Source organism: Perissodus microlepis, chromosome 1, assembly GCF_051167445.1.
Source record: "Perissodus microlepis isolate ML-2025 ecotype Zambia chromosome 1, ASM5116744v1, whole genome shotgun sequence".
Classification (NCBI taxonomy): Eukaryota; Metazoa; Chordata; class Actinopteri; order Cichliformes; family Cichlidae; genus Perissodus; species Perissodus microlepis.
Genome location: NC_140461.1, coordinates 28,962,047 through 28,985,419, shown reverse-complemented (window position 1 = coordinate 28,985,419; position 23,373 = coordinate 28,962,047). Strand labels below are relative to the sequence as shown.

The 23,373-nt window shown below is 41.7% G+C and overlaps 1 protein-coding gene across 3 annotated transcripts in view; it reads left to right on the top strand.

The window, feature by feature from the left end:
• The window catches only part of glceb (glucuronic acid epimerase b), a 60,833-nt gene that overhangs the window by 18,547 nt on the left and 18,913 nt on the right, over nt 1-23,373 (top strand). For 2 of the 3 annotated variants that reach the window (XM_084938699.1, XM_084938721.1), the window contains exons 2-3: nt 4,449-4,555; nt 15,639-16,168. In XM_084938699.1, the coding sequence (XP_084794825.1) occupies nt 15,652-16,168 (517 nt within the window). In that variant the 5' untranslated portion in view covers nt 4,449-4,555; nt 15,639-15,651. The remainder of the gene's footprint in view (nt 1-4,448; nt 4,556-15,638; nt 16,169-23,373) is intronic. The other variant, XM_084938799.1, reaches the window with a different exon arrangement.

Below are 23,373 nucleotides of genomic sequence, written 5' to 3'. Positions count from 1 at the left end.
GGATGTACACAGTCCTATTTTTCTCAGTTATCTTTTCAGGGAGTGTTTTGTATATAACAGGTTATTGTGTAAATTTGCCTGAAAAGAGAAGCTTTTGACTCCGGTCCAACCAGAGATTAAATCATCTACAGTATTGCAGAGTAGTTCAGACTATTATTTATTCTTGGGATATAGATGCGTCTCCCAAGCAATTCATTTAGATTATACTATGCAGACTATTTTTATCCAGTGACCTTGGCACCAGCTTGATTTTATTTATTTATTTATTTATTTATTTATTTTAACTGTGCGTCAGAATACTTCAGACTTGTGTGTATATGTGGGCAGAATGGAGTAGATTATTTGTATGATAAGCAATCGCGTTTAATCAGTTCGCTCTCCAGCTCTGCAAGCAGAAATCTCAGCTAATTGAGCGCTTCACTTTGCAGACGCTGAATTCTTGGAAATTGCTCTGGGCATCAGATGGTCAATGATAGCTGGCTCCATGGTGGCATCCGTGGTGCGATCATTCAATGTTTGGCCAGCCATTGACTCCCCAAAGAAAATGAATGTATTTATGAATGCCCAACAGATGGGTCTCCATCTCTCTCTCTTTCTTTTTTTTTTTTTCTTTTTCACCCTCACAAGTCATGATAGATGGCTGCATGTGTGGTGGCGCCAGCAAATGAGTAGTGACTTGAGTAATTAATGGCCCAATATCATTCTCAGTCAAACCATCATAAAAGAAATATCCTCAGGCTAATGTTCAAAATGTATTCACAGGAGACAGCCATAAAGTTGATGTCCGTGATTCATATGCAAGGTGTCAGCCCCTTGCTTAGGAGAGGTCGATTGAATGGGTCAGTATGTAAAGGCTGTGAAAACGGTGTCAGCACAGAGCAAAGCTGGGACATGCTAAACCGCCTTAAAGAGGAGTTGGAGTGCTGCTCAGCTTCCTCTGCTCTTGATTACACATCTTTAAGAGACTATATATATTTTTAGAACTCATACTGATTGAGCGTTTAACTTCTTAGAATTTCAAATATTGGTGTTTCTTGAAAAATATCTGTCCCTCCTTCAGTCTGTTGTCTTACACAGTATAAACTCATTCATCAAGGCCTTCAAAGCCTGTTGTATAAGATCTGTGCATACACAGGATTTCCCCTAGGAAATCGGTCACTAGTGTTAGTATTCAATCACCCCTGAGCCCAATCAGACTGATCTAGAGTATTTAATCTCTCAGTGTAGTAGTCACCTCACTCAGTTGTTAAATACATGACCTTCACTGTTGATGCAGTGCCACAGATAATTTTCCTTGAAGATCAGTATCCTTCATATTATGTTTTAATTAATTTCATCTGATATAAGTGGATTTTTTTTTTTCCTCCAGCCAAACCTTTTTTGCCACAATCATAAACCATCTGAGAAGGACAGATAAGGTTTATACACTCTCAAAACACCACTAAAGGCACCTCTGAGCTCAAGTTTACACTGTGCTTTTGGTTCCATTTGATGCTTGAAACGTGTTTGTTTGTGGGTTTGTTTTATTTTTGATTTTTTAAGAAACTGGTTATCCACTTTGGACAGAAGGGTTGAGGAGAAGAGATGGAGAAACATAATGTCACCTTCACAGTCATCTTGAAGCATTTAGTACAAGCGCGTGTGTGCGGTTGTCCGTGTGGGTTACAGTGCATGTGCACTAGGCCAGCTACAAAGATGCTTATTCAAGCAAAGCAACACTTTATCCAGATGTTCAGAGAGAGGTGTATAGAATGAAATGCTGGCATGGCTGTTGCAGGATTAGCTCTGGGAAAAATGAGCTGCTCCAGGCTGATGTTTACTCTCATTTCTTACCATCTGCCTGCAGCACACCTGCCTCTAAAAACATCAGTATCCTCATAAAATAGCCGGAGAATATTGATTAAGACTGCTGACATTTCTGTCTCCTTTTCACTCAGGCTCGGTAGCAGTATGCTTTCTTTCAGATAAAAGGCCACAAACACGCATGTCCTGTCCTCCTTTGATGAATCAAGAGTGTCATTGAAATACTTCATTAACGTTAGGGCTGCCACGATTAGTCGACTAGTCACGATTACGTCGACTATCAAAATCGTCAACGACTGATTTAATAGTCGACGCGTCGTTTGAAGCTTTGTAAGATCCCAAAAGATGCAGGAATAAGCAGTAGGATTTAAGAGTGTAATAACGGACTGAAACAGAAGATGGCAGCACTGCATGTACAAGGATGCCAGCTGCCGTTAAACCCCGAAGAAGAGGTAGCTCTGTCCCAGAATTCATAGCGCGGCCCAGCTCAGTTTCCAACAATGGCGGCAGCGAGTTAGTTTTAATATTACTCTTATTATTCTTTCTGGGTCACAAAATAAACATTTAACATATTTTCAGGCGAGAATGTAGCTGTGTAAACCTCAAATATCTGCTCAGTTTATCAAGACACCACATATTTTCAAAAGCGCTCCAACGTTTTCGGAGACGTCTGTTACCCACTAGCTCGATAGCTAGCCGGGGGCAAGGCTCACTAGAGCCGGTGAGAACACCGGACTCCCGGCAAATCGTTTTCAAACCCACCGCCGTCTTTCGCTACTCAGGTTAAACATGATATATAAGTCACTTAGATAACTTAAAAATGTTATTGTTTGGCTTTTTTTCAGTAATTTATTTGTTCCTGAGTAAATCGGTTTGGCTGAGATTAAAGTTATAGTTTTTACACAGCTGGATAAATGTCAAGCAGACAACTGATTATCAGAAGTGTGAGATGCTCGAGAATATACTCCGGTGTCCCGTTATATTTTAGATAGCAAGGAGTTTATTAAACTTCACCGAAAACAATCTGCAAATTTCAATAAAAATTTAATAAACTATCATCTTGTCTTTATTTTTAGTTAGCACATACCTTAAACACTTAAAGCTTTAAGCTAATGATAGTTATATAAGAGCAGATGCAATAAGCTGTACGTTGTACGTCCAATGGATGCATGATCTGATTAGTCGACTAATCGCAAAAATAATCGGTGACTAGTTGACTATCAAAATAATCGTTTGTGGCAGCCCTAATTAACGTATTTTCTTGTTTCTTAGCCAGGATACATCTTTTATGGCAACTTGTTATAGACCAGCTGTAGCATGAATAGACAGAATTGTGGCACAACAGGTCATCAGCATACTCGACGACGAAAGCTAAAGAGGACAAAAGCAAAAATATACTTGCTACTAGTTTGAGGGAGTGGTAGCCATCAGATAGTTTTGCTTAAAATGTTCCTGACTGAGTGATCTAGAAGGATCTATGTAGATACCTCAACATCACTGGGACAATTTTACTCTTGTGTAACTGGATACCATTATATTTTAAAATATTGTAATTATTGTTGATTTGCCAGTTTCAAATTGTTAGTGGCCTTGTCGTTCTGCTTCTGTCACATTGCAGTTGGCCGTGCACTGACAGAATGAAGCTCTGCTGGTTTAATTTCTTCAATATCTAATTTAATTGCTCTGTCAATAAGCACTTTTCATAAAAAAGATCAATATATTCTCTTTGACGTAGCGATTTAGTACCTTCTTTAATTTAATAGCTTGCCACTGCAGCAGCTAGAAATAAACTAGTAAGATTAATTGCAGAGTGAAGTATCCATGTAACTGCATATTTGGACTGATAGATTGGCGTACATTAGTGACCCTGCAATAGCTGCAATTACAAATATGCATCGGTTTTCTTACCATAATTTATTGTGCATCTGTGTTTGTAGCATTGATTTAAAGTTATAATTTGCCACATTGAGGGGAAAAAAATAAAAGATACACTGGCTAATTTTGCTGCTCTGTGAAAAGGTGGTATTGAAAAGCTGCTTAGGAGCAATCAGTCATAATTTACCCCAGGAAGCGTTTAGCCAGTTAAAGGATTTCATTTGAGCGATGTAGAGCCTGCTTAAACCAGTGCACAGGAGGAATTCATTCTTCTCTACTATCAGCTAATGCTAACTGAACCTTTCCCATTCACATGTGAGTATTTTTACCTGTCTGAAGTGGGCCTGTAACCAACAGCTGCCTAGTGCATTTCACTTGGTGCATTTTTTGCTTTCATGTGACCCCCAATAGCAATAACAGATTTTGGGAAATGAATTTCAAAAAAATGTTTGAGTAACAAGGTCTGCTCAGGAGGCTGTGGGGTTTTTTTGTGGCTACATTAATGACAAATGATTAGAATTGAGTGAAGAGCTCAGTTCAAATAAAGGCAATTCAGTTATATTAAAAAAAAAAGAAGCAGTACATCCCATGAAATCTGTCAGCTTGCATTTAACATGTAAAAAAGATGTTTTTCTGTGGTGTATTTTGCTCTTTTACACACCTACACATACATTGTCCTCATCATGCACGCAAAATAAAAAAATATGAGGTCACCTTTGAGAAACAATAGTGACTTTTCATGTTTTGTGTCTCCTTTGTTGGTGTTACAGATACTGCAGACAGAAAGTACCATAAGAGCGAGCCGGGACAGGACGCTGGGTGAAGTGCGACAGGATGTTCAGCCAGTTGTTTATCTCTTTCTAAATGAATAGAAGAGGTTAGTATCACTGTCCTTACAGATGTCGTTGTCAAGATTTAGAGTGAGACAGTTATATTTGTGGTCCAGGAAGCACGGACAGAGGAGAGATTGTTCTTTAAATGACATTTTATGTAAATATTTGGTTCATGCACGCTCTTTGACTGTGACAAGTTTTAACATTGTCGATATTAAAAAAAATAAATAAATAATGAAATTAACCAACACACTTGATGTGCACTAAAACCTCTTCCACATGCAGATTGGTGCTTAACTGCATTACACGGGCAAATTAAATCTGCTCTTATATCCACTGTGAAAAATGGCCTGGTCTCGCTTGTATGATGAAATTATTAGGCATATCTGTTACAAGTCCCTTTAAGCGCTGCATTTCTCTTTTGAAACATTTTTGATAGCATAGGGAAAGACGGAGCTCTTGGAACTAACTGTTCATTTGCTTGCGTAACAGGTAATTGTGCATCTGTGTGAGGATAAAGTGCTGGCCTTGAGATACTGAAACACACCCCCATGCAGCCCTGCTTTAAGTGCTAGATAATCGCACAGCATTTCAATCCACGGCTGATGTTTAAGGCTTAAACTTATATCACATTGTAGTGCTGCGTAAGATGTTTTTGTATGCTTTTGAACTTTAAACCAGTTATGCAGTGTTTCTCTTTAGAGATTGAATTATTCTCTTTGGCCCTTATTTTTGGTGAAATCTTAAAAGAGTTACTCTTTAGAGTAACACTAAATAAATAATTGATTCAGTACACGGTGTCCATTTAAATCAGTTATTTAAGGAAGTACTGAGAGACCTACATGAAACACTTACATGAAGAACATCTTGTAATATAGTTGCACATATTCTCACAGCCACATGCTAACATGTCATTAGCATGGAAGTATGCTATGAGTGAAGGCACAAAGTTCGCCAAAGTAAACAGCAGTTAAATCACCCTCACCCAGCTAAAGCCAGCTTAAAAAAGGCAAGGCAGGAAATGCTAAAGCTAGCCAGCAGCCTCGGTATGAGCAAGGAATCAAAGTGGTTACAAGGGAAATAATGGAGATGAGTAAAAAAAGGCAAATGGTCGGTGTCTTGTTATCTGGTGTTATAGTTATAAACATGCTGGAAGGTTATGTGAGTAACACACATTTGTGTAATTACATACATTTCTTGCACCTGCTTTTGCTTGGTAAGCTAAAATATGTTATATGATATTTTCGGGCTGGGCGGTATAATTTGAAGCATGTGCTGTAATGATCTATATTGCGATATATTATTTTCTTCTGTATATAGATATATGTCAAAATGACTGAAGAGTGTAAAATGCCATTTTAAGAATGGTTTGTTTGTTTGTTTTTTAAGTACAAAACTTTTCAAATAATTTTTAAGATGTAATAGATCTTTTTCCAAACAATGTAACACAAAATTCTTAAATAACAAATAAAAATGAAGATAAATGTGCAAAAATCTTTGAATAAAAAATACATGTAGAATATCAGTAAAACACTAAATTCTAAGTTGTTTAAAATAAAATGTGCCTTTGGCTGACTGGGCGTTTGAGGAGGGCGCAGTTTTTGGCTTTTCTCATATTCCAGAACGTGCTTCGTCTCTTTGCTATTACTATCGCCCGGCATAATTTGCAGATGATATTTTTCTGCTTAACATCAAACTGCTTAAACCCAAACCCAGGTGCATGTGACCGATGTTGCACCGGTCTTCTTCATGGGCACCTCCTCCTCCTCCCCACGTGTAAGCTCCATGCTTGCAGCCACTGCGATGATTTCGACCAGGCGCAGCTTGATAGCAGCGCAGGGCTCTAGAGTGCGACCAATTTGGTCGCAAATGCGACCAAATTTTTCAGTGGTGCGACTAAAAAAAAATATTTGGTTGCACCTGTGCGACCAACTGTTCGGGTAGCAAAAAAAAAAAAAAAAAAATCTGCAACCTTCCCTGTGGTCAACAACAGACACACATTATGCCCCTATCGTGGACTAAACCAATCAGAGATAGTAAGGGGCGGGACCTCTCTGATTGGCCATGGTCCAGTTGAAAGTGGGAGGTGAGTAGCTTGAATAAAGCGATATCAATTCATTAAATCCTGAATCGACTTTTAAATATAACTGTGTTTTGCCAGAAACGCCAGATTCTCAGATTAAAGCTCACAAAACCATTTCAACAACAACCAAACAGCAAATGAGAGCAGGTACACGGATTCCACACAAAGACGTAAACACAGAACGGACCCGACGCATCAGAATCAACTTTGTCTTTCTCCGCTTTCTCACCCGACGGCCCGTAGACGGACACGCTGTCGGAGCTTAGCGATTCTGATGCGTCCGGTCCGCGCTGTGATTACGTCTTCTTGCGCTGATTCTGAGCTGCAGGTTTTGTCTCTCTCCAACCAAAATTCACCGAGCCAGCAGCAAAAGAAGCAGCAACCTGCGCTTCACATTTGATCAATGTCGTCATGAATTTTGCTGTTTTGCTTCCACGACTATTAAAATCACACTTCATGCACAGCTAGCTCTCTCTCTATCTCTCTCTGTACTTCAAGAACAGTTTCCCGTCTCCAATCTCTGTTTTCTGTATTATTCATTCGCTTATTACCCACCAGTCTACCGTTGTTTACAGCGCTGTCGGCTGCTGTCTTTTTCTTTTTTTTCTTTTTTTCACTTAAATGACCTCGGACAAGAAAGCCTATTTTTTCTGTTGTTCAATACTGAAGAAATTTAAACTTTATATGCAGAACATTGTAGAATATTTTTAAGGTTATCTGCCATAAAAAGCCAGACCAGGAAAATCTCCTTCATGTTTTTCTGTGTTTTATTCTCAGTTACTTTCACACAAAGGCATCTGCTGTGATGTTCACAATTCTGATGAAGACAGTACTGATAAATGATCAGAATTATAATATTTCTGACTGTCTGAGGCTAAGTTGAAAACCGGAATCGAATGGATTATAGAAATCAGTGATGATACCCAGCCCTAGTGAGCAGCCTAGGCACGACAGAAGTGGATGTAGCTGTAATAGGAAAAGAACTATTGCTAACTTTTCTGTTAAGTTAAGGCCTGATCCTTCTGAAATTCATAGCCAGTGCTCTGACACGGTGTCATCAATCTTTGAAAGCTGAAAAAGCACAGTGTATCCAGAAAAACACATTATATTATATAAATTATTATAAAATTTGTGTGCGCCTAACTTTTGTGCCGGTACGCCTAACTTTAAAAAGTTAGGCGTACCGGTACGCCCATGGCAAAAAGTTAGTCTAGAGCCCTGCAGCGGTATAGTAAAAATCTCTACCGTTGGCCAAATTCATATCATTTCTACTCTATACCGTTTATACCACCCAATTCTATGATATTCGTGCCTTTTTCCAGGAACAGAGCGCTTTATATTTAGTTGTTTCAACAAGAGCCAATCCTGTTAATTACAGCAGTTTTAGGGAATATTTAAAGTTTAATTTATTGTTTTGTTATTATTAATAATATTGTTATGAAAATAAAATTTTGCATTGAAGAAAAGTAGTAGTTATAAATCAGTAACAGAACAGAAGAGAAAAAGTAAAACAGAAGTAGATTTTTTGTTTTTGTGTGCTGGTAATGACAGCAAATGACAGTTGGCGATCAGCAGGTCACACTTCAATCAGTGCATCTCTTCTTAATATAAAGCCATACAATGCCATTTCTCCCCATCACTGCTGTCAAGTTATTTGTTCCTCGAAGAAGAAGACCACTAAATAACAGGATAAAATTACAGAAATAAATTATCTTTTTAAAAAAAATGCTGGCGATGTTGAGGCGATGATTTATTTTTTACTTTGAGTTGAAATTCAGCTGACATTTACTTGACCCCAATAATCTGCTACAACTGTACACCATAGGTTAGACTTCATTCCCTTATTTTAGATCCCTTTGCTTCTCTGTGTTTAGTAAACCTGCATTTGTTTCTATGGTATTGTAGCACCAGGCATGACCCTGTATTTTTCTCGTCTCCCCTCCATTTGATTAAGAGTTGGCTAAAACTCTCAGCAGACCTCAGTTATAAGCTTTTTAGTAATGACCTGCTTAATCCGCCAAGCAGAGATTAAACACACAGGCGCATTAACTTCAAAGCAGTGCACTCACTTTTCCGCTGCCTCCAAACAAAACTGAATAATTTTGCGTGATGAGGGTTTCAAGGTTTCTCATGTCTGTTTAGAACCGATAGCTGCGATCTACTATTAGTGAGTATTTGAAGCGACAGTGATAGGCATACCTTTTCTGGACAGATATTGATATAGGTTTAGGTGAAATGAAGTGTTGTACTCAAGTGACTTCATACTTCTACTTCCTTAAATATTGTCATTCTTGGTAACGAAAAAAATACTCTCTTTAAATCAAGCTGTAGACTGTATGTAAAGATGAGTCTGAGCTTGAGGTTTTCACCAGCCGTCTGGGGTCACCATGGAAGCTACCCGGGTATTCTCACGTGGATGCAGTCTGACATAACAAAGACTGCACTAGGGAGTTGGCATGTTAAAGGCTGTTTAATGTCTGATCTGACTAAGTCAGTCATTTGGATTGTCTCATGCCCCTTTACATTTGTGGTAGCATGAGTGCTTTGACCTTGTATAAGTTTAACCTGTCTTAAATATACAATTGATTACATTGCTGAGAGAGTATTTACATATCTTGATGACAGATTGTTTTATGTTTGCTAATCCTCAGAATATTATAATGTATAATTGATTTTGCATGCAGAGTATAGACTGTGCCTCATATAACAGGTGATACACGCAGTTCTGCTGCATGCTCAGCGGTTCATGGATAAAGATGTAAGTTGTTTATTTTTCCTGTCAGTTGTTGCCTTGAATTGTTCTGTTGCCTACGCTATCATAATCAGGCTTAAAATCACATCCAGAGTGTACACACACACATACACAAACTCCATCACATCTCTGCAGGAGCTAACATGCCTCAGAGCTTCAGCATAAGCTGATAATTTACAGGCAGTCTCAAACCCCTGCCTTACTTTACCCCTGGAGGAAGGCAGTGAAATGCCAGGAGTTTAGTTGAGGCTACAAAAACCTGCACCTCACGCATTCTGGGCTTCTGCTCCAACAGCTCCCCAAGGATATCTCATGAGCACTCAAGCTTTTATTGCTGTGATGACTGCTTGTGACTGTTAACCCTGGAGCTGGAGAAGAAAAACAACTCCATTCAGCCATCCGTAAGCCCAACGCCACAACAGTTTTCACTCGGTATAAATGTTGTACATTCTGCACTGGAGACCTGGACCGAGATTTGTAGTTAGTTTAAATTGAAGTCCCCATTCAAGAGATGTGATTTTTATGGGGATTTTTTAAGGTAGATTTTCAAGCCTCTGATCTGCATTAGCAGCAGAGAATTTGTGTGTTGTTAGACATACGAGTGCCCTGTGACCCCAGGGACTCGTGACTGTGAATTTGCTAGACCAGTGTATTTGTGAAGCAGATGTTTTCTCAGCCTACTACAGTGACGACTGTCAGCAGTATCATTTAGGAGTTTTCAGTTGGGTGTAAAGTCAGATGTGATTTACCAGCAGCTTTTCATTTTACATGTAGTTGCATATACAGTGGCTTTTTATAATATTCTGGTAATTAACAATAACAACAGAATAATATTAATTATACCTGTATGTCAACGTGTGGGTTGTCAGTCTTTGACTCTGTTTGAAAAAAATAGGAAAGAGTGAAAAAACACCAGTAGCCCATGATTGTATCAGAGACTTCTGTAAGGTTTCTTGAGGTTTTGTGGCACCAACAGAAAACTCCAATCTTTGCAAGTTAAAAAATAAAAGTGCCAATGCCTGACACTGAAAAAGCTGGCGTGTTTGACACATCTGTCAGAAAAAGACGAAAAGGATTCAGTTAATTATGTTCTTGCACTCAAGTGCAGAGAGTTGCATCTGTGCAGATTCACTGCTCAGTCTCTACCACACGTTTGCTCACATTTGTATTGCTGGGGCTGTCGGTACATTAATTGGGTGCTGTGTTTGTGATTCCAGCATTCTTCTAGTCATGTCGAGTGAAGGGAAAATTACTTTGTAAAACTACAGGTTTTTGTTCTTGGTCTTGTTGGCATGAAGGATACAGATTGACATGAGAGTTGATGTGGGCAAAAATACAAAACATAATTTCAAAAACAATTTACTGTTGTAAGTTCCTAGTGCCATCGTATTATACTATAGAATATAGAAGAAAAGCCTTCACCTGTACCTACAGTCGCTTCTCATTTTCCATAGCCAGAACACTGGGATCCTGTAAGCTGAAAAGCTGCTTTTGTTTTGCAGTGGCTTTCTCCCTAATCTGTCAGGCATGGAAGACTTTTATCCTCCAACAGGATTGTCTTTCACCTGCTGTCCAGCTATATCTACCTGTTGTAAAGATATGTTTTAGTGTCGTGTACAGTGTAGTTTCTTCCAGATCACAGCGGTACTGTCACCAAAGGGAGTGCATCTATGCAAAACCTCCAGATCTTATCTGATAACCAGTGGATTACACAGATGTGTATCGTATAAACAAGTCCTCAGAACGGCTTTTGCTGATCTTCCACCTCCATGCCCTGTGCATGATAAACTAAGTAACAAATGTGGCTTTCTTAACTATTTAATCTTAATATCTTTAAGGTAATGCTTTAATAAATAAACTCCATCAAATAGAATCGCTGGAGTTTATAGTGCTGAATTTACTCAGCTGTCCCCCGTCAATACCATACAACTACTGCCTGTTCTGCTGTGTCATAGCAGCCATTCATTTACATTAATTCATATGGAAGACATAAACACAAGTCTTTTCAATGATAATTAAAAAAAAAAACACTGCTGTCTTTTGTTTTTTCTGATGAAAACAGATTGCTGATAGAAGTGAATTTGGGTCAAAATACACCAGAGACAATGCAGCTAGTGTCTGCATAACGAAGTGTTGTTTTTGTCTTGTAATTAACATAGCAGCAGAGATGATTTGCAAAGAAGTTCATTTGTGGAAACGGAGTCGAGGGAACAATAAATCAAACAAATTTTTTTTGTGTCAACTTGGTTTACATACTGTAATACAGACAATTCACATTTTTCATTTGGACGGTGTTTTCCAATAAATATAACGCTTCTTCTGACTAAGTGGGGATTCGGACAAAAAGCAGTCCTGTGTTCTGACACAAAGTAACAGATTCTTTGTTTAAAGATTAACTAGAAAAGCAAAAGGTAAACATTTGGTCTGTAAATTATGCGCTCATTTTATATTTCTGCCATGATCATGACAAAAGAAAAATCATGGTGACAACAGAGAAAACATATGGGCGTAGCTTACATAAGGTGTTTTGATGTGCTCAGGTAAGAGCATGCTTCAGAGGGTTCCCTGTTTCACCTGTTGTGAAAAGACAGATGCCCATTCTTAAAAACTGTTAACTTTCTGATTTAAACATGCTTGATGTTGCAAGTGCTACACCACTCTTTCACTGATAAAATTTCAACACTGTCTCATTTTTCTGTTTATATTTATTGCCAAGAATTTGATGGAAATTAAGTTTTACATTCTAAGGAGGGCATGCTTTCCAGTTTCTTAGAATAAACAGTTTTTAAGTCTCTCAGTTTTCTCCATCTATGCTGTTATTTACAGTTTTTAGGGGTATTTTGGCTTTCTACAGCTAGTCCCAACCTTACAGAAACGTTGCAAATGCTTATTTGGGTGTAAGACGTGGCAGAGTGCGAAATCTCCTCAGACAGAACATTCATGGTTTGTGATCCGTAAACAAACCGCATCTTGTAATTTGCTCACCCGTGACATTAACCTCTCTTCCAGTGCGCCTACTGTTTTAGCGTGAAGATGTAAATTACATTTGAGAATTGGGACATGCCTTTAGGTAAACCAAGTGAGCAAGAGGTTTTAGGATACTCCTCATGCTGCCACGCTTAAAGCCCATGTATATCCACCTTTAGCCCAAGCCTCAACGCTAGCAACGAATCACTATAAAAAGAGCCATTTATTTATAGTTGGAATCCTTGACAGGGCTGTTTCTACTTATCTTTCAGGGTGCAGTCCCCAGTCTTTCCGCCTCACATTTTCAGCATTGTCAGAGCTCCCATCAGCCTCATCTTTTATCACTGCACCGCACTGTCATTTCTCTAAATATCAGTGATGGTTTTTAACGTGTGGCAGTAAGTAACCAGCTGCAGAGATGCACCAAAGTCTTTTCTTTCTTATAAAATCCAGCTGAAAACTTTTTCCATCCAGTATTGGAGAAAATACTCCCCCCTGTTGTGCACGGAGCCGCAGCTTCATCTGCTACAGCATGCGTTCCTTCTGTGTTTGTATTTCAAAGCATTTTTTTGTTGCGAGTAATCTAACACTTTAACTTTCTTAAGAGGCCACTAGTGTGATTATTTGACTTTGCAACACTACAGAAGATTACTTTTGTCCAATTAATGCCCATTGATTGAGCTGACCTTCAGTTGTGGCTAGTTTAAGCTGAGATAGTGAAATGAACTTGGCGAATAATGATTTTCTCCCTCTCCCTCCTCTGTCATCAGAGGACGGGGCGCTGTCATCAGTGTAATAGTAAATTCTATCAGCAGTAAGCTGTAATTAGTGTGGAGGAAGAGGAGAGGCCTAAGGATGTGTATTGATTTCTTGTTTGCTTGGCGAAAATGTCAGAGACACACAGAGGACATGAAAACAGAAGACTGATGCAGAAAGTAACACGTCTGATTTGCATGCTGCTTTTTAATTCAAAATCTGAAAAGCAGCATATCAACCAAAGTGCACCCAGATAGTTTACTGTAATAAATTTAACATCCATAAGGTGGAAATGCACAGAGCACATAATTTGATACAGAATATAAATGATAGTGACAGTAACCTTTATGTAGATTAAATTAGGGGGGGAAATATCTCTTAAGACTGGAATCAAAAATGTCAATTTAAGACATGAGAGATGGTTTAAACCTTTTGAAAAGGGTAATTGAGGAGAGCCTCTAAGGGACCTGCAATATGGCCTGAGCAGGATGCAATGCTTTAAAATTAAACAAAATGACCTTAAATTAAATTTTGTCTGCAGCGACTGATGGTTAGCCAGCATCAGGAGGATATGGTTTGTTTTTCCTCTAGTATTTATCTAAGGAGAAGTTGAGCATTGTCATGATGGGAAATGCATGTCTGATGTATTGAGGTTAAGTGATCATAAAGGTGTTTCTTTGATTTTTAAAAGAGTTTTTTGCAGTGTTGTCCTCATTTTGTTTCATTATAAATTCAGAGTCACATCTGTTACATCTGTGCTCTTTATCCAGTCCTAAAGGTCACTCACTGCTTAGGCAAAGACACCGTTTAAGGAGAAGAATGACAGTCAAAGAGTGATGATGTGAAATCTGTGGGAGAACTTTGCAGCAAATATTGTTGTACAAGTGTAACTTCAAGGGGGGTAGACTTTTTGGCTTAAGTTTTGACTTCACCAGATTTGACTGTTTATTCTACAGATCCATTTTTTTTCTTTTTTTCCGCGACCTTTGAAGTTCGATAAGTCCCTGGAGGTGTTTACTAAAGGACTTTGGTTTAGTTCAGCTCAGGTCATTATGAGATGGACTTAAAAAAAAGAAAAAAAAGCTCCCACCTGGCACTAACCCACTACCAAGGACCGTCTGCTCATCACTAGTTCAATTATATTTAGAAATTAAAGAAATTCGCAGTTTAACATACAAGATTTATTTTTAGTTTGGTTATAAATTTTTTTTAAGATAATAGTAATTGTAGTAACTGTGTTTCTTGGGCAGGAGCTATAACTTTCTGGAGTCCCTGCTGGTTGCTTGGCAACTGCTGCTGGCCAAGAAGTAGCCCAACATATATGTAAGCTTCTGTGGGAGTTAAAAAGCTATAACATTATTATTAGTTAGATTTAAAGGTTCTGCTTGGTGGATTCTGTGATCTGAGCCAGGCGAGCTACTTCCCAGTTTTCAGACGTGATGTGGACTTAAGCTGGCTCTTGCTGCACGGAAAGATCAACATATTGTACTACCCCTTCATATGCAGGTGTGCTGATTAGAGGAGTTTGAGTTGCAGTGAAGACCACAATTGACTCGATGCAAAAGAGAAGGGAAAAATAAAAATCGGTTAGACTACACAAAATTATTTTTTTCTTCACATTGTTCAGTCTTAATTACAACATGAATGTACCAGCTCTGTCTTCAGGTGCTCGTGACTCATCCACGGCAACACGGCCTCGTCACCAGACAAAAGTAGGCAAAACTCTGTGTTTGACACAAATTACAACATGTCATTTATTTAGAGAAAATTGTTCCAAGCAGCTTTCACTCAGGTTTATCTGGAGTTTGATGATCTGGTGAGAGAATCACTGGAGAACAGTAGCACTTTACACTCTCCAGGCACTTACAAACTGTGATGTTCACCATAAAGCTTTAGTGTTATATGCTAGATTGTATCTTTTACTAGTTTCTCTTGGTTATGTTCTGGCTTTTTTTTAGTACAATAATGACCTCATTCCATTTATCTACTCAGTGCAAGTGCTATTAATGTGAATCAGCTGACTTTACTCATTTGTAAAATTGAAGTCATTGTAAAAGATCAGAGCAGTTATGTTACTCACATGCACTTAAGTAACCACTTTAGTCAGCTCTCTCCATTAAAGCGATTGTAAACGAGGAACAAGGTTTCAGTGATGGCGAAATGGGATTACAGATTTCTCCTGCACACAGCTGATGTCGCGGCCGTGTGTTTGGCACCACGGGATGAAAAGAAAGCTCACACAGCAGTGCGATCCTTGTGGTAAACTTTTCACCGTCTATAAATTTCAAACAGATGCTTGCAAAAAGAAAAACAAACTCACACTATAGTTTCTTTCCTTCTTCCTCCAGTTGCTCAGATGAAAACACCTTTTTTATAAAGATGTCTGATGCAGTCCTGCTTTATTATAAAGGCAGATTTTAGGTGTGTGCAAGGTGGTTGCTTTTTAACCTAGAGCATAAAGAGCAGGCTGCTGGTGTATAATAGCAGAAGTTAAGCATAAATGTATTTGCAGGCTACTCTGACTCTAATGAGAGTCTTCTAATGAGTTGTTTTTGTTTGTGCTGTACAGGCAGGTTGTGACCATGCGCTGCCTGGCTGCTCGGGTGAACTACAAGACCCTCATCGTTATCTGCGCCCTCTTCACACTCATCACTGTGTTGCTGTGGAACCGCTGCTCTAGTGACACCTCCATACGCTTCCTGCCCCGTGCTGCCCCGGTGGCCACGAGTTCTCAGATCGGCGATGCTAGCATCAGCAGCCAGCAGCATCCCCCGCAACCTCCCGAGCCCCCGCCTGTTGTCGGAGTTGTCGGGGGGATCAAGTATGAAGAAATTGACTGCTTAATCAATGATGAATCGACTGTCAAAGGCCGGCGAGAGGGGGGAGAAGTCTACCTGCCCTTCTCTTGGGTGGAAAAGTACTTTGAGGTGTACGGCAAAATAGTGCAGTACGATGGCTACGATCGTTTTGAGTTTCAGCACAGCTATTCAAAGGTTTACGCCCAGCGAGAACCCTACCACCCCAATGGAGTCTTCATGTCGTTTGAGGGATACAACGTGGAGGTCCGTGACCGGGTCAAGTGTATCAGTGGAGTGGAAGGTAAGTCTTGTTTGTTTAGGTTTCGATTGCACGCAGGTTTCAGGTTTTCAATTCCTAATAAAAGTGCTCATGCATCTGAATATTAATGTTCTTTCTGTTGTTGAGATCCTACTGAACCAAGGCTTTCCACAAATAGTGTCTGATGTGTGCAGCCAAAATGAGAAGCTCATCTCATAAGAAAAAATAAAACAGACAAAAACTCTTTTAAACAAAACCCAAAATCTCAGAGAAATGTGTGATTTGCTTAATTAAGCATATTGCCGTAAAATGGCACATTGTAAATCACCTGTTTAAACTGTGAGAAAGTGAGCTGAGACTTGATTAGCAAGATGGGCCAGATTTCAAAAAGATTTCCAGAGCACCTTCTCACTCTCTGCCACCCGGTTCCAAACATCTTTTGCCTTTCTTTAACACTGACGCTGTTAAATAGGATTCGTGTCGAATCCATTAAAAATGTTTCTTTTCCTCACTCATTGTCAGTATTAGTCTGTATTGATACAAGCAGCTGGGGGTCTGTTAAGTGACCATATCTCTCCATGTTCCTCTATGCTTCTGGTCTGTCCTGAAAGCTGTTTTCTTTTGAAGGTTCCTTTTAAGATAATGGCCAGGAAAGATCAATAGCTCATTTAAAAAGGCTATTAGTTGAAACCACTTTGTCATCAATATAGTTCTGTTCCTCGCTTGCTTGAAGAAGTGGCTCTTTGTACTTGCTTGAAATTACAAAATAGATATTTACTATCTTTCTTCTTTTGTCAAATAACTACAGGCACAAAAAAGGGGGAAAGGAGATTGTGTCGGCTATGAACACAGAATATGTTGTTTGTTTTCCCCCCAAAACATAATCTTATAAATCCAGACATATCAGTGTTCTTATTGGAAATGACAGAAGCAGGAGGTAGAGGATTCACAGTTTTGAGTCCTTTACCCATCTGAGAAGAAAGCTCTTGTGGTGGCGGGTAAATGTAAGGAGGAAATGTTCAGTAGCAAAATGTCAGGTAAGCTTGATGAATAATGATGGCTACTGTCTGTGAGAGCAGTGTCACAGCAGCAAATTAGTTTTTTTTTTTTTTTTTTAACTTGTGGCTGTAGCTGCTGAAATGGAAAGTGCAAATTCCCACATTTTATTTTATTTTATTTTTTTACATCACGATTGAAGTCTCCGCCCTCCCCCCCACCCCCTTCATCTTTCATTGAGACTTATTTTAAATTCTTATTTCAAATTCTTCATAAACTCTTTAAGGGATTGTGTTTCAAGCAAAACAGTAGAGAATAATGACATTAAAAGGCTTGGGGGGTAGCAGCCTAAGCAGAGAGGCCCAGACCTCCCTCTCCCCAGCCACCTCCTCCAGCTTATCCGGGGGAACACCAAGGCGTTCCCAGGCCAGCCGAGAGATATAATCTCTCCAGCGTGTCCTGGGTCTGCCCCGGGGCCTCCTCCCGGTGGGACATGCCCGGAACACCTCACCTAGGAGGCGCCCAGGAGGCATCCTTGTCAGATGCCCGAACCATCTCAGCTGGCTCCTTTCAATGTGGAGCAGCAGCGGCTCTACTCTGAGCCCCTCCTGGATGGCCGAACCTCTCACCCTATCTCTAAGGGAGAGGCCAGCCACCCTTCGGAGGAAGCTCATTTCTGCCGCTTGTATCCGCGATCTCGTTCTTTCGGTCACTGCCCACAGCTCGTGGCCATAGGTGAGGGTAGGGACGTAGATCGACCGGTAAATTGAGAGCTTCGCTTTTACACTCAGCTCCCTCTTTACCACGACGGACCGGTGCAGCGTCCGCATTACTGCAGCTGCAGCCCCAATCTGTCTGTCGATCTCCGGCTCCCTTCTCCCATCACTCGCGAACAAGACCCCGAGATACTTGAACTCCTCCACTTGGGGCAGGAACTCATCCCGACCCGGAGTGGGCACTCCACCCTTTTCCGGCTGAGAACCATGGCCTCAGATTTGGAGGTGCTGATCCTCATTCCCGCTGCTTCACACTCAGCTGCGAACCGCTCCAGTGCGAGCTGGAGGCCCTCACCCGATGAAGCCAACAGAACCACATCATCCGCAAAAAGCAGAGATGAGATTCTGAGGCCACCAAAGTGAAAGCCCTCCGCCACTTGGCTGCACCTAGAAATCCTGTCCATAAAAATTCTGAACAGAACCGGTGACAAAGGGCAGCCCTGGCGGAGCCCATCACCCACCGGGAACGAGTCCGACTTATTGCCGGCAATGCAAACCAAGCTCTTGCAACGGTTGTATAGGGATTGAATGGCCCGTAGCAATGGGCCAGACACCCCATACTCCCGCAACACCTCCCACAGGACACCGTCGAATGCCTTCTCCAAGTCCACAAAACACATGTAGACTGGTTGGGCTCCCATGCACCCTCAAGTATCCTTGAGAGGATAAAGAGCTGGTCCAGTGTTCCGCGACCAGGACGAAAACTGCATTGTTCCTCCTGTATCCGAGGTTCGACTAGCGGACGAACTCTCCTTTCCAGCACCCTGGCATAGACTTTCCCAGGGAGGCTGAGGAGTGTGATCCCCCTGTAGTTGGAACACACCCTCCGGTCTCCCTTCTTAAAGATGGGGACCACCACCCCGGTCTGCCAGTCCAGGGGTACTGCCCCTGATCTCCACGCAACATTGTAGAGGCGTGTCAACCAGGACAGCCCTACAACGTCCAGAGCCTTCAGGAACTCGGGGCGGACCTCATCAACACCAGGGGCTCTGCCACCAAGGAGTTATTTAACTGCCTCAGTGACCTCGCCCCCGGTAATTGGCGGGTCATTCCCCTCATCCCCAGACTCTGCTTCCTTCTCGGAAGACGTGTCAGTGGGATTAAGGAGGTCCTCGAAGTATTCCTTCCACCGCCTGACAATTTTCTCAGTCAACGTCAGCAGCGCTCTGCCAGCACTATACACAGTGCAGGTAGAGCACCGCTTTCCCCTCCTGAGATGCCTGACGGTTTGCCAGAATCCCTTCGAGGCAGTCCGAAAGTCTTTTTTTCCATGGCCTCTCCGAACTCCTCCCACACCAGAGTTTTTGCTTCAGCCACTGCCCGAGCCGCATTCCGCTTGGCCTGTCGATACCTGTCGGCTGCCTCCGGAGTCCCACAGGCTAACCAAGCCCGATAGGACTTCTTCAGCCTGGTGGCTCCCTCACCTCTGGTGTCCACCATTTGGTTTGGGGATTACCACCACGGCAGGCACCAACCACTTTGCGGCCGCAGCTCAATGCAGCAGCTTCGGCAATGGAGATGCTGAACACGGTCCATTCGGACTCAATGTCCCCAGTCTCCCTCGGAATGCTGTTGAAGCTCTGCTGGAGGTGTGTGTTGAAGATCTCGCGGACTGGGGCCTCTGCTAGATGTTCCCAGCACACCCTCACTACGTGTTTAGGTGCACCGGGTCTGTCCAGCGTCCTCCCCCGCCACCTGATCCAACTCACCACCAGGTGGTGATCAGTTGACAGCTCAGCCCCTCTCTTTACCCGAGTGTCCAGAACATGTGGTCGCAGGTCTGGTGAAACAATTACAAAATCGATCATCGACCTACGGCCTAGAGCGTCCTGGTGCCACGTGCACTTATGGACAGTCTTATGTTCGAACAAGGTGTTCGTTATGGCCAAACTGTGATTTGCACAGAAGTCCAATAACAAAACACCACTCGGGTTCAGATCAGGGAGGCCGTTCCTCCCAATCACGCCCCTCCAGGTCTCGCTGTCGTTACCCCCCCCCCCCCCCCCCCCCCCGGGACTCTAAGAAGGCTGGGTACTCTGAACTGCCACTCGGCGCATAAGCGCAGATGACAGTTAGGACCCGTTCCCCGACCCTAAGGCGCAGGGAACAAACCCTCTCATCCACCGGGAAAAACCCCAACGTACCGGCAGCAAGCCGAGGGGATATTAGAATACCCACCCCAGCCCGCCGCCTCTCACCAGGGGCAACTCCAGACTGAGACAGAGTCCAGCCCCTCTCCAGGAGACTGGTTCCAGAGCTCAAGCCATGCGTAGAGGTGAGCCCGACTATATCTAGCCAGTACCTCTCAACCTCACGCACTAACTCAGGCTCCTTCCCCACCAGAGAGGTGACATTCCATGTCCCTATTGCCAGTCTTGGCAGCCGGGGATCAGTCCGCCAGGGCCACCCCTATGGCGCCTCCTGCGGGTGGTGGGCCTGCGGGAGGATGGGACCATGTCTCCTCTTCGGGCTGTGCCCGGCCGGGCCCCATGGACTAAGGCCCGGCCACCAGACGCTCGCCCTCGGGCACCCTCCCCGGGCCTGGCTCCAGGGCGGGGCCCCGGTAACCCTATCCCAGGCAGGGTAAACTGTTCCCTCGATGTTCTCTTCATAAGGGTCTTCTGAATCGCTCTTTGTCTGGTCCCTCACCCAGGACCAATTTGCCATGGGAGACCCTACCAGGGGGGCAAAAGCCCCCAGACAACATAGCCCCTGGGATCCCTGGGACACACAAACCCCTCCACCACGATAAGGTAGCGATTCACGGAGAGGTATCAAATTAATTTATTATTTTCTCAGTTTGTCCACAAAGCACAATGAGTAGCATTCAAGGCACTTGTTTTGAGAGCCTGACCGATGCAGGCTGGGGTTATAGAAACCAATTTTTAAGTACTAAAAATAAGTCAGTGCATTCAGTATTATGGGTTATGTGTCCTATATACACAGTCATGTAAAAAAGAGAGAGAGAAAATGATTCAGTAGCTTGCAAAACCACCTTTAGAAGCAATAATTTTGAATAATTTTGAACATGCTAATTGAGGCCTGTAGAGTCAGAGTTGTAGCTTTTAGGTTTTTGCAGTTTTTCTGAGCGTTAATACAGTCTAACCATCCACTAGATTGAAGGGATATCCACCCCTGGGTAGATTGTGGCATTGTGTTAACCACCTAAATACTTTTTTAAGGAAGGCTCACATTTTCTGATCAGTTAATCAGCTTCATTTGATCAGCATTTCCTATAGAAGCATACTTAGTTGGCTACTGTCTGATCTGTCTAATCCTGAAGTTAGTTGTTCAGCTGTATGTATGTATGTTGATATATGCAGGACAAGCACATACTTACTGCACACACAATTTACCAAGGTCATTTAATGAAGCTCCAGGCTTCTTACTGTTTGTGCTTTTACATGTGAACGAATAAACACCAGTGTTCTACTAAAAATTTTTACAGGTGAAAATAGGCGTTCATTAATTAGCCTGTCACATTTAGATTTACTGCAGGGCTTAAACAAGGTCATGAAAGATTTTTCCTCAGTGCACCCCTGTTAACCGTGAAAAGGTTATTTAACAGCACCAGTGTTTTCATAGAGATTTTACTCAGGCAGGCCTGACCAAGTATATTTAGTAGCCTATTTTAGCCTTTTTTTTTTTTATTCTTATTTTAGAATCTGGCCCAGTGAATGAGCCCATCCACAATCTAGTCTTTCCCATATATCGATTTATTTGAGGCAGCTCACCACACTATCAGTACTGACTGGAATTTTTTTCCCCACTATTTAAAGGCGAGACAGGTGGAAAAACTAAAAGAGAAACTTGACCTGACCTTAAACATACATGGGGGCAAGTGGGGGGATAAAGTGGTTCTCTTATGGTGTGGGGCAGGGGTCGGCAACCTGCGGCTCCGGAGCCGCATGCGGCTCTTTAGTCCTTTTAGTGCGGCTCTGTGTGGTTTGGGAAAATAAATTATTTTTTTAAGTAATTAGCTGAAGTGTATTTTATTTATGTTAGTTCTTTTTTAACTTGTAGTTCTAAATTGGAAGATTACTGTGATATTGAAATATAAATATAAAATTATATTCTATTTGTTTTTGATCGCTCAAAATAAGCGTCACACTTGCGGAAGCCGATATACCTGCCGAAACGGCGTGCATTTATCGAGACTTTCAACCACAGGTAGGCTAATTATCGATCTTCGGATCCACATTATGTCAGCAGCTGTTCTCCACCGTGAACTATGTTAAAAACAAACACCACTCACGCCTCACAGATGACAGTCCTGCGTAAAGATGAAAGTGACTTCGTACAGACGCGATATGCAGACGCTGTGCGCAGAGGTTCAGGAGCAGAAGTTCCATTGTAAACATACCACGGCAGACCCGACGATGTTTCCATGAACACACTTTTCAGCATCTCTTTATTGACCACTTTTCACACACGGTTGCTGTACGCATACAGCCAGCTGTAGATTTTCAGCTCACAGCCCGACACAGACCAACACAACAGCAGAGAGAGCACAGACGTTAAGGCGGCGAGGCGTGATCGCGGGTGCCGCTCAGGTGCGTCCTCCTCCCCTGCAGCAGTGCTGCAGACCACGCCCCGCCACACACATTAACCAGGTAAAATACATATTTAGGCAGAATTTTGCAAATATCTATTCTTCATCTTTTAGCAGCATAGTGCTTTTTTTTCCAATTATTTTTTTAAAAGTCAGGTCAAGGCTCCAAAAGCCCAAAGGTGATATAAGGGTGGCGGCTCACAACAGTTTTTGTTTGCTACATGGATCATTTTAGTTCAGCTGGGTGTCTTTCCTTTTGTTATATTTCTTTAAGAGTTCAAAATGTGTTAATTACATAAATAAAATGTAACTTTCTCTGTAGCACTTCATGGATTTAAACAACATACCTTAGTTGTTCACACAAAGCATAAAGGTAAAAAAAAACAAAAAAACAATATATACAGTGTTATCTTCATTTTAGATGTCAGAAAGTATTTGCGGCTCCCAGTGATTTCTTTTGCGTGGAAATCGCGTCCAAATGGCTCTTTGGGTTCTAAAGGTTGCTGACCCCTGGTGTGGGGTCTATTTGATGGTTTGGGTCCTCTTGGTGCCTTAGAGGAGAGAGTCACTGCAAATTATTACAAAGGACATTGGTTGATTTACCTACCACACCGAGCTCACCACCCTACACAAAACAAATTTCATTTACAGACCCTCACACATTAACGTTATTTATCAATAGGAGGTTTGTTATGTTATAGAATAGTAACTTTATAATTAAGACTGGTTATGAGCAATATAAATAGCCAACACAGCAGGAGACTTCTGCTAATTTGTGCATGGAAACAAATTGAAAGCATTTTAGAAAGGTAGATCCCCCCCCCCCCCTCATTAATGTTGTATTATTTCACTCACTCGCAACTCATCTGCTGCTAATCAGATGCTATTAATCATGTTAATTTTTATGACCTGGCCCACCCGCT